The 12,381-nt window shown below is 45.8% G+C and overlaps 1 protein-coding gene across 1 annotated transcript in view; it reads left to right on the forward strand.

The window, feature by feature from the left end:
• ANO2 (anoctamin 2) overlaps positions 1–12,381 on the forward strand; it is a 335,785-nt gene that overhangs the window by 65,010 nt on the left and 258,394 nt on the right. The window contains exon 4 of the mRNA XM_086404358.1: positions 4,527–4,625. Within this exon, the coding sequence (XP_086260484.1) occupies positions 4,527–4,625 (99 nt within the window). The remainder of the gene's footprint in view (positions 1–4,526; positions 4,626–12,381) is intronic.

Consider the following 12,381-nt stretch of genomic DNA (forward strand, 5'->3'; position numbering starts at 1 on the left):
CTGTGAAGAAGGCTGAGTGCCGAAGAATTGATGCTTTTGAACTGTGGTGTTGGAGAAGACTCTTGAGAGTCCCTTGGACTGCAAGGAGATCCAACCAGTGCATTCTGAAGGAGATCAGCCCTGGGATTTCTTTGGAAGGAATGATGCTAAAGCTGCAACTCCAGTCCTTTGGCCACCTCATGTGAAGAGTTGACTCATTGGAAAAGACTCTGATGCTGGGAGGGATTGGGGGCAGGAGGAGAAGGGGACAACAGAGGATGAAATGGCTGGATGGCATCACTGACTCGATGGACGTGAGTCTGAGTGAACTCCGGGAGTTGGTGATGGACAGGGAGGCCTGGCGTGCTGCGATTCACGGGGTCCCAAAGAGTCGGACACGACTGAGCGACTGATCTGATCTGATCTGATTTGATGTTAACCTTCAACTTTCGATTCCTAGGTTAGTTAAAAAGAGCTTCTGCATTTGGTGATGGTTCTGCCGAGGGATTTTCATGTTTTTTTTTTTTTTTTCCAGCAGACATAGCCAGTCACACCAGCTAATATTTCACATCAGCTCGGTGTTGCTATTTTTATGAGAGGGTAACAATATCTCATGGCATGAAAGAAACATGATGACTAGATGTTAGCACCAGTGCAACTGCATTCCAGCTTTTATTTTCCTTTGAAACTGGTTCCATTTGAGCAGAATGGAGAAGCGCCTTGCTTTGCTGGAGGGGCTGAAGGCCCCTCCCATGTTGGGAGACAATTTTCATCATTTAATATACGGCTGGGCTGCAGCTCATAGAGCCTCTAAAACCACAGGGATTCAACAAGGTGGAGCTTTACCTTTCGCATCAAAATCCCAGAGGCAGCCCGGGTTGGCTGGGACAATCCAGAGTTAGGACCCAACTTCTCTCTTGATACTTTGCTATTTCTGGCCTTGACTTCGACCTTGAGGTCTAAGACACTTGTATCTGTCTTTCAGGCTGTAGATCCAGTGATAGGGAAGAGGATGAAGGGGCAGAAGTCATCCACTTGTGTCTTTGCAGGGAGTTTCCAGGAGCTGCTCCACCCCCGACCTGTACCACATTGGCTAGGAATTAGTGTTATGGTTATACTTAACTTCAAAGGGGATGCTGCCTTCATTCTGGAAGGCCATGTACTTGGTTAAAAAATAAAGGAAGGACTTTCCTGACGGTTCAGTGGTTAAGAATCCAGCAGAAGATGAGGGTCTGAGCCCTAGTTCAGGAACAAGGTCCCACATTCTGCTGAGCAACTAGGCCCACACACACAACTAGAGAGTCTGTGCACTGCAAGGAAAGATCCCGCATGATGCAATTAAGACCCAATGCAGCCAAATCAATAGAGAAGACTAGAGAAAAGAAGAATGGCTGTCAGGGAACAGCTAGCAGTCTGCCACCAAGACCACAGGTGGACACTGGCCCTCCTGACCCTGCTCAAACGTCTGCAGCTGCTTAACGGACATTTGGTGCACACTTGAGGCCCCACTTCCAGATAAAGGTGAAAAAGGGGTTTGCCACAATTTGAAAACAAAGATGAAACCAAATATTTTAAAATCAATAATAGTCATGATTTCATCTTAGAGAGAAGGATGGTGGCACCCTTTGCCATCTTTCACTGAGAACGTCATTTCTGGGGCTTCAGGTCAGCTCCACAGATGGTTTCTGTCTTCCTCTTGCTTTGCACTAAATTAGAAAAGCTTAAATTACCATTTGAAGTAGCAGTAAGTAATTGATGACTCCGTCTAGCAGTCCCGGTATTGTTGTCATAGACAGACAGAGAAATTGGGGCGATTTCTCACTGAAAGGCACTTCCAGGGTTTTGTCTGAACTGTGTCCACTTAGGGTCTCAAAGACTCTGTATCTCTTCATAGGACTGCTTCTTTGATGCTTCTCATTCTTTGATTCAATATTAGTCTAAGGCATGTCTTTATGTTCTCTTGCAGCCCTTGGATGTGGTTTTTAACTATGTGCAATAGATGTTCTAAAAACCACCAGGTAGAGCATAACCTGCCTGAGTTTGAGTTCTTTTTTTGAAAAAAAAAAAAAAAAAAACACTTTATATTTGGCCATGCAAAATGTGTAGCATCCAGGATCTCAGTTCTCAGATCAGGGCTCAAACCCAAGCCCCGTGCACAGAAGCTTGAAGAGTCAACCAGTGAACCGCCAGTGAAGTTCCTCGAATCCTTTTTTCTAAAAATCCTACTATCTGTAACTTTGGGCAAATTGTTTGAACTTTCCCTCTCCAACAGTAGGGTAGAGAGGTGATGGTCCCCCATGCGTATTCTGTGAGCTGAAGCACACGACCTCCGTGCTCCAGCCAGGCGCACAATTCACTCAATAAAGGTGCATCTTGGTGATGGGTGTTGCTTTCAGGCACTTGTCAACTCTAGACTGTCCAAGGCTCTCAAACCACAGTTCTGTCTCCCTGTGAAATCCTGCTTTCTTCTTCCGTCTCCCTCCTTAGAAGTCAGCAGCTTTCATCCCCAAGGTGGGAATAGCTTCTGGATGTCATGGTTATCGAAAGGATCATCAAGTGCCATTAAGAATCAGAGAGACAGTCTTCACTTGCATTATGAGCGCCATGAAGTATCTTTTTGTCTTCTTCATCATCTCAGAAACCCGTGAACCTGTGACCGTGAACTGACTGTCAGTTGGGTGCGAAAGGCAGTCTTCTCCCAGCCACCTGGTTCTCTGCCCAGCCCTTGGGATGGTGTGCATGGCTGCCTCCAATGGCATCTTCAGTGCTAAACCGAGACCTGTATTGGTGAACACCAACTGGTCTTTGAGGATGACTTTGCAGAGGGTTGTTGCTGCTTTTCTGTGAGGAGCATTCCTTTCGCTGCCCACAATGTTGGTGCCTTTTTGGCCCTGGACTCTGTGCGTCCTGTTTCATGAGATTCTCAGGAAACCAACAAAGCTTGCTTGCTTTCCCCTGGAGCATGTGTGTGGGGGCGGGTGAGAATGGGACAAAAAGCTGGGAGCTCATCTCTCTGCAGAGCACGGTGGCCAGGCCCTGGTCCTCGCTCTGCCCTCAGCTGCTTTATCCTAACTGTAAGTGGCACATGGACCAGCATCTCACGGGGCTTTGGGATTCCCAGAAGTCACTGGACGAGGAATTGCCTATTGACTTGTGCTGCTTTTTTTGTGAACACAGTGTTCGTAATTGATTTTGCAGGTAGTTTTAGAAGCTTCATACTAATGATGAGGCTTTTGCTCTTTGTTTCCTACTTGTTTTGGTCTTTTTTCATTCTTTAGTGATGAAACAAACTATAGTAATGTCAGAAAGTGTTTTATTTTTCCCCCTTTGTGTGCTTGTTCTGAAAAAACTTGAGGTTTTCTTTGTAGATGAGAAGAAACTAATAGCTTCATGTTGTAACTGGACCGATTTTTATAGCAGACACTGCCTGGGGCCAAATGAGCTACTGAGTCAATAAAACCTAGTTTTCAGATATTCATCACTGCATTTCCTTTCCTTATTTTACATTTTTTGGGTGAAATCAGTGCACTCAGAGAATGATATATCCTGGGACCTAAATTCACAGCCATATTCACACAAAATCCTGCCCATGATTTATTTTTTATGATATTATATTGAGTTGTACCATTTACATTTATTATTTTTATCATTAGCTTTTGTTGTTGTTGTTTAGTTGCTAAGTAATGTCTGCTTCTTTGAGACTCCATAGACTGTAGCCAGCCAGGCTCCTCTTGTCCGTGAAGTTCTCCAGGCAAGAATACCGGAGTGGGTATTTCTCTCTCCAGGGGATCTTCCTAGACCAGGGATCAAACCCGAATCTCTTGCGTTGCAGGCAGATTCTTTACCACTGAGCCACCTGGGAGCCCCTTATAGGCTAGATGAACCACTTTGTGATTTGGGCTGTGACACAGCAAAATCGTAGAACAAACATAAAAATTTAATATTATTTTATTAAACTATTAATTATAATATAAAATATTAATATTTATGGAAAATGTCAGTATGGAGGCAGGTTCCAGACTGTTCACTGAAGCCAGCAGAGGTAAGTCCCAGTTAGAAAATAGATGATGAACATTTACTGTACAGCACAGGGAATTATACCCATTATCTTGTAATAACCGGTAATGGAATATGATCTGCAAAAAGACTGAATCAAAATGCTGAACACCTGAAACTGATACAGTATTATAAATCAGCAGTACTTCAACAAAAATAGTTAATGGGATTTCTGTGAAAACTGTAATTGCTTACATTCTAAATCTGTGAACACAACTGTTTTAATTCCTCTTTTTCTCTCAAGTCCCCAGACCTCCAGGGACTGCTCTTTGGGAATGCTTCTCCACTCTGGGTGAGAGCATTTCTGAGCCAGGAGCAATGAATGGGATGTGGGTGGGAGGGAGCTGGCCCCCAGTGAGGTATAAAGAGAACAAAAACCAGAAACGGAAGAAATAACACGTCTGGGCTTCTTGTTTGGAAGAATTGGGGAGCTTGGAATGTACGCTGTGACCTCCTAAGCGCTGCTGTTTCTTCTTGTTTGTCCCTTCCAGAGCAAAAGCCAGGGCTCCGTCTTCGTCCGGATCCACGCCCCGTGGCAGGTGCTGGCCCGAGAGGCGGAATTCTTGAAGATCAAAGTCCCCACCAAGAAAGTATGAGCATGTTTCTCCTGGGTTCTGGGGTCTCTCAAGGGCTGGATGGATATGAACAGTGTTGGGAAGGGGCTGGGTGGGACGTGGGTGTTGTGGAGTTGAATCATGCTTGCTTCTCTGGGGATGCCAAGGTTGGGCAGAAGGGACTTGGGAGACAGTGTCACCTCAGAGCATCACTGACATGGGCTCTGCAAGAAGCTGGTCATTGCCGTGGTCCAGCTTTTCAACTTCTCCTTAAACCCCCTTCTCCCTCCCTTCCAGCCCAGCCAGGCATTTCTTTTTTTTTTCACCGCCCCCCGCCCACCCCAGATCACTGGTCTATATATAATCTTTTTTAAAAAGTCTTTATTGAATTTGTTACAATATTGCTTCTGTTTTATGTTTTGGCTTTTTGGCCATGAGGCATGTGAGATCTTAGCTCTCGGACCAGTGATCTAACTCCATCCCCTGCACTGGAAGGTGAAACCCTAACCACTGGGCCACTGGAAAAGGTGCCAGGCTTTTCTTCAGAGTGTGCAGTGGTAAGGAATCTGCCTGCCAGTGCAGGAGATGAAGAAGATGTGCTTTCAACCCCTGGGTCTGGAAGATCCCTGGAGAAGGAAATGGCAACCCACTCCAGTATTCTTGTCTGGAAAATACCGTGGGCAGAGGAACCTGGAGGGCTGCAGTCCATGGGGTTGCAGAGTCAGGCACGACCAAGCATGCACACACATGGCAATGAGAGTGGATGGCAAGCCTTGCCGATGGGGTGGGCAGCACACAGGGAGGTGTGGGTTCACCAGACTTGCTGTGAAGACAGCTTTTCTGCTTGTGACGCTGCCCCTAAGTGTGGTGTGATGGTGGCTTTTGTAAAATAGGAGGTTCTTCTCATGTGAGTTGATAGTCATCTGGGAAACGTGTTCACAGTGTTCATGCCCCAGCCCAGCTGGGACCGTGATCTTGTTGGCTGGCGTGGAGCAAGCAAAGCAAAAAAATCCCCAGGAAAGCCCCACAGTTGAGATGATTTTCAAGGTCCTGTTCAGCCATTAGAGTCTATATATAATTAAAAAAATTTCCTGGAGAATTCCTGGGTGACAGCTTCCTTGCGTAAGAAAATCCAGCAAATATCTCCAAAGAGAAAGGAAGCGTGTCCACAGATTTCCACAGATTCGGTATTCTTTTTTTATTAGGTATTTTAGGGAAAAAGGATGGTTATTGACTTTGAACTTTTGAGGTGTTTCTAGGAAGGGCCCCAGGGCAGGTGACGCTATGGTTTAACCAGAAGTGATCTGTGGGCGATTCTGTCTCTCAGTCCCTCTCCCCCTCTTCCACACACACACACACACACACACACACACACCCCTTGTCTCACAAGTGTTGACCTAGCTTTGCCGAGATCGCGACTTCATCATCATCATGTCCACCCTCCCCGTCATTAACAGAAATTCCTATTGGCTGCGTTCTGCACAACCATTGTCATCACCTGAATTCTTGTCACCCTCTTCACTGTCAGTGACATGGTTAGAGTCAGCAAAACATTTGGATTAGCATCGTGGGCTGTGTTTACACCGTCCTCACTACCAAGAGATCTGCGGCTCCATCAGAAGTCATCCATCACATACCATGCTGTGTGATGCCGTGTCACGCACCCCTGACTCAAGAAGGATGAAGCCTGTGGGTTCTGTTCTGATAGACTTATTAAGATGGATAGCACATCCATGGCAGGTGGACAAATGACTACTGAACAGTGAACAGATACAGGCATAAATACAGCTACAGACATCTTGCCAATAAAAGGTACATGTTTAGGGGTCGCATGCCTGAGAGTCTTGGTTTCACAAGAACCATGCTGTGACCTTCTCCTCTTCATATGCACTGCTCTGCCCTCTGTCTCCTGACCCCTCACTCCCAAACCGCTGTCCTCAGGTGCAGGCACCGTCTTGAATCTGGACCTCGGCTCCTCTGATGCTTTCCCGGTCTGCTGGCCACACGACCCAAGTCAGCCTCGGATGGAGGCGTCCGCTTCCCTCTGGAGGTGTCCTCACTTAACTCACCTTCTGCTTCTCTTCCTTCTGTCTTCAATACATATATATTTCTTCTCCTTTCTCTGGCTTATCTGAATAGCTAACGTTCTCTTAATTTCTTCGATTTGTATCTTGCTGCCTATGTTTTCTATCTCTGCTGGCTGATCCCTGGACAGAAGGTGAGTGAACTTTGCTGCCCTTGCTAGTGCTTCTGTTCCACAGGACAATCCTTTTAGTAGGAAACGTAGAGACCCAGGAGAAGTGTGGGTCCTCCTTCTCTCCCCTCTTCGGCTCTTCTCCGTTGCTAGTGTCTTCCATCCTTCCTTCCCCCGCCCGCTCTTGTGTCCCTTCTTCTTCCCCCTCCCACTTCTTTACTGGTGCCCCTTCCTAGCCTCCCTCCCTGTTCTTGAACATCCGTCCATACCTATCACTTCCTCCTCCTCATTCCTGGTCTCAGTCCCTAAGTAGTGCTGGCCTCTGGCCCCTCTGGTCTCTGCGTGTCCTTCCACAAGCTCGTAGCTACAGGAGCATAGTTCTGGTTGCAGGGCACACCTGCCCTCAGAGCCTATGAGTCCCCGTATTCTCAGCCTGTTGGAATGTACCATCCATCATGTAGGATGTGCCTGCACTTGTGTTTGTAGGTAAGATGATTAGGACAAGGATGTATTATGATGAAGCCATCTTGGAGTTCCCTTCTGTTTCTTTTTTTAAAATATAATTTAAATATATTTGATGTATGAACTGAAAGTCAAAGTGTTAGTCGCTTAGTCGTGTCTGACTCTGAGACCCCAATGGACTATAGCCCACCAGGCTCCTCTGTCCATGGGATTGTCCAGGAAAGAATACTGGAGTGGGTTGCAATTCCCTTCTCCAGGGGGTCTTCCAGACCCAGGGATTGAACCCAGGTCTCTTGCATTGCAGACAGATTCTTTACCATCTGAGCCCCTAGGGAAGCCCCATTTGACATATAATCTTGTGTAAATTTAAGTTGTACAACATCTTAATTTGGTCAGTGTATAGATTGTAATATGATTGCCATTGTAGCAATAATTAGCATCTCTGTCATGTTACAAAATCATCCTTTGTTTTCAGTGGCTGGAATCTTTAAGTTCCAATCTTTTAGCAAGTTTGATGGTTATGATACAATATTGTTGGGCATATTCCCTGTGCTGTGCATTAGATCTCTAGGGTCTATTTACTACATGTTGCAAGCTTGTACCCTTAAACAGCATGTCTTATCCCTCCAGCCCCATCCCCTGGTAACCACCATTTTTTTTTAAAGGTTTGCAGCTATTTTATTACGAGTGTACACTTAACACAATGAAATCAACACTGATATATTGAACCTAGTTAATAGTAGTGTAATAATATTTGGATGATTATATTATTTTGAACAACAGACTACACTGAAAATTAATGTGATAAACTTCTTGGTCATAATATTATTAAGAAATACAATGTATACATTGAAAACATGATTGCTCAAAATTTGAAAATGGAAATGAACTCATTTGGGCAGAGTCAGAGTTCGACTAATCTGAAAGGAGCGGGTCTGTGGAAGGACCGTCTTGTTTCAACAAGTTTGGCTTTTTAGATTTCACATGTAAGTGATATCATACGGTATTTTTCTTTCTCTGACTTCTCTCACTGGGCATAATGTGCTCCAGGTCCATCCATGGTATTGCAAATGGTGGGATTTCCTTCTTTCTTATGACTGAATCATATTCCATTGGATCTGTGTGTGGATATATAAAATCTTATATATACAATAATGGATAAAGACATATAATTGATGTGTATGTGTGTTTGTGTGTACCTAGTTGCACCTGACTCTTTGCAACCCCTGTGGACTGTAGCCAACCAGGCTTCTCTGTCCATGGAATTTTCCAGGCAAGAATACTAGAGTGGGTTGCTAGTTCCTCCTCCAGGGAATCTTTCCAACCTAGGGATCGAACCCATATCTCTCACATCCACTCCATTCTTTAGCACTAGCGCCACCTGGGAAGTGCCAATATAATTGATATTGAGTGGATAAAGAAGATTTTGCTGCTACTGCTAAGTCACTTCAGTCGTGTCCGACTCTGTGCGACCCCCATAGACGGCAGTCCACCAGGCTCCCCCGTCCCTGGGATTCTCCAGGCAAGAACACTGGAGTGGGTTGCCATTTCCTTCTCCAATGCATGAAAGTGAAAAGTGAAAGTGAAGTTGCTCAGTGGTGTCAGACTCCTAGCGACCCCATGGACTGCAGCCTACCAGGCTCCGCCGTCCATGGGATTTTCCAGGCAAGAGTCCTGGAGTGGGGTGCCATCGCCTTCTCCAAAGAAGATTTTATGTATTTGCATATGTAAAGAATGTTATTATAATTTATATTATATATTAATTGTAATTTATATAATTATATATTATATTATATACTTATATAATATTTATATGTTGTAAATACATATGTATAAATTTTAAAATATATGTATGTCTTGACACACACACACACACACACACACACACACATATGTCTTCTTTATCCATCACCCACTGATGGACTCTCAGGTTGCTTCCTCCCCTCCTTCCTTCCTGTTTTGGAGCCATAGCCAGGTAGACTCTGCATCAGACGAGTCCTTGAGAGGCCAGCCTTCCAGCTCTGGTCCTGGACCCACCTGCTGTGTGACTTGGGGATGTCACTTTTTCTTGCAGAGCCTCAATGTCCTCATCTGTGAAGTGGGCATAGTAACACCTGCCCTGTTTTTCCTAGAAGGTTGTTGTAAGAATCCAGGTCTTAGCCGCTGCTATGGGAATGCAGAAGTTTACTATTGTGTCTGTGTTCTCAAATATTTTTAGGTGTGTTCTCAGTTCCTGGTTCCCCAGTCACCTTCCCTCCTGATGCAGTAGGCAGCCAACACTGATGGAACTCCTGGCGGAAGGGGGTCTGTGGAGAGACACTGATGGACTCAGAGGCAGTATGAGCCCTCAGAGTTCACAGCCAAGGGCACAACAGGCGGAGTGCCCACACTCAGACACCCTGTGCTAGATTGCTCAACTGTGTCTGACTCTTTGTGACCCTGTGGTCTGTAGCCTATCAGGCTCCACTGTCCATGGGGATTCTCCAGGAAAGAATACTGGAATGGGATGCCATGCCCTCCTCCAGGGGATCTTCCCCACCCAGAGATCGAACTCGCGTCTGTCATGTCTCCTGCGTTGGCAGGCAGTTTCTTTACCACTAGCGACACCTGGGAAGCCCATCTGATTAAATACTGTGCCAAGTAGCCCATCAGCATGGCACAGCTTCCGTCTGGGGGAATGCTGGTCCTGGGAGTCTGGGAGAGCAAAGCCAGGGGGTGGCCCTGATGAGGCTGCAGGTGTAGCAGAAGGAACTTGTCCCCATGGTGTCAAGTCCCCAGACTCCACACAGGTGGGCCATCCTGGCATCCTTCTGCTGCAGGGCTCCAGACCATTTTCCTATTCACAGAATGCAGTGGCAAGTAGTTGACCTCCCAGGAGGATGTCATAACCACGAGAGGGGGACACAGCGTGGTATTCTGGGTGGCATGCGTTTGCTTGCAAAAGTGAATCTGAGAACCAAGTCTAGGAGTAGGGGTGGGGGTTAAACCCAGTTCCTGGGGTGAGAAAGGAGCATGGGGGTAAAGCTGACCTCCATAGGCCTAGTGTTGGGTCCAGTGGTGTTTTCTCCTCCCTTTAAAAAAAAAAATATTTATTTGACTGTGTTGGGTCTTAGCTGTGGCATGTGGGATCTTTTTTTAAATTAAATTAAATTTTATTTTATTTTTAGTCATGGCATTTGGGATCTAGTTTCCTGACCAGGGATTGAACCTGGGCCCCCTGCACTGGGAGTGCAGAGTCTTAGCCACTGTACCACCAGGGAAGTCCCTCCCCTCTTTTTAATGGGCTTGGGAAGTGACTACAAAAAGAGTAACCACGTTTGCAAGGATTCGTGTCCTGGCGGCGGGGGGAGCAAGGAGGAAGACTGAGGCATAGTGTGGGGTCACTTAGCATCTTCGTGGCTGGTGGAGGCCGGATCATAACTCAGCACGGTCCGGAGAGACCGGGAAGATGGGCAGGAAATCCCTAAATTGAGCTCTCGAACCTGGACAAATCCACAGTAATGAGTCCAGGGACACGGAGTCCTGAGCACAGATATTAACCGGGAGGGGGATCTTGGAAGGAAGTGTTTGTTTTCCAAAAACAACAACAGAGGAGCCAGTATTTTGTGAGGGACACGCAGTGTCCCTGCACAGGATAGAGGCAGGAGGCCTGGCCTTTGGCCCCGAGCAGCCTGGGAAGGTTTGAAGTGCGTGCTTTCTCACCTCTGCTCTTTACCGAGGTGGCCCGTCTAGATTGTGGTCAATATCTATGTTTATTTTGCACTTTTCTTATTTAAAAAATTTTTTATTGGAGGATAGTGGCTTTACAATGTGGTATTAGCTTCTGCTGTGCAGCAAAGTGAACCAGCCATGGGTACATCACTTTTTTATACATATGAACGAGTACCCTGCCACCCGTCCCCGCCATGCTCACCCCTGACGTCCACTTCTCCCCCACGAGCTACATCCCAGGAACTGGTGAGGATGAGATGATGGAGTCCATTCTTGTGTTAATGCAGCAGGTTCATCCAGCAGCAAACCCATGTCCCTTGCATAGTAGCGCAGATCTTAATCACTGGACCACCAGGGAAGCCCCTCTTCTCATTTTCATGAACTGAAATGATATAGAATTGCCATTAAGAATCTTCTGATGAGAGTGAGAAAATTAGTGTTACCATGTTGGACTAAATAAAATTCCAGTTAAAAAGCAAAGAAATGTGGCATTTTAGTTAACCTGGGTGGCCCCTTAGGAGGAAAATATTAATTCTATTAAGCTTCATAAATTATTGGAAGTTGTGCTCCATTACTTATTGCTGGCTCTTAGAAATTCTGATTTGTGACTTCTGCAAAAGTTCCACAGGAAGACCCTCCCCAGGTTCCTGATGCCCACTCAGCCAGGCCAGAACCTCTGCCTTCTCAGTTATTCAGGTCTGAGGCTTGGATTAGTAAGGTTTCTCTAGAGAAACAGAACTAACAGGATTGTTGTTGTTGTTCAGTCGCCCAGTTGTGTCTGACTCTTTGCAACCCCATGGACTGCAGCAGGCCAGGCCTCCCTGTCCCTCACCAGCTCCCGAAGTTTGCCCAAGGTCATGTCCGTTGCATCGGTGATACCATCCAACCATATGTGTACATATATTATGTATATACATTTGATATATATATCATCCTCTTCTATGGAGTTCTCCAGGCAAGAACACTGAAGTGGGTTGCCATTCTCTTTTCCAGGGAATCTTCCTGACCCAGGGATCAAACCCGGGTCTCCTACATTGCAGGCAGATTCTTTACTGTCTGAGCCACCGGGAAAGCCCCTCCTGCCCTGATGTAAAGGAAATGGTTCAGTTTTGTTCAATTGCTTTCCTACTGAATGCCTGTTAATATCTTGGAGGAACCAATCATCTGCAGAATGTACTCTGGGAAATTACATCCTGGTTAAGTAAATTAAATTAATCCTAAATTAATTAAATTAATCCTAAAATGGAGAGACAGAGCATTCAAATTATTATTTTTTCATTATTATGGAGTAGATCAGGGGCTTTCCTGGTGGCTCAGTGGTCATTTGTCCATGCAAAATTCAGAAACAGAATCACATCTTTCCCCTACTCACCTTGACCCTCTTCTTCCTTCATCAAGTAGTGACTGAATTCCTCTGTGGGATTA

Source organism: Bos grunniens, chromosome 5 (genome assembly GCF_055505025.1).
Source record: "Bos grunniens cultivar Pamir isolate PY7600 chromosome 5, Bosgru_T2T1.0, whole genome shotgun sequence".
Classification (NCBI taxonomy): domain Eukaryota; kingdom Metazoa; phylum Chordata; class Mammalia; order Artiodactyla; family Bovidae; genus Bos; species Bos grunniens.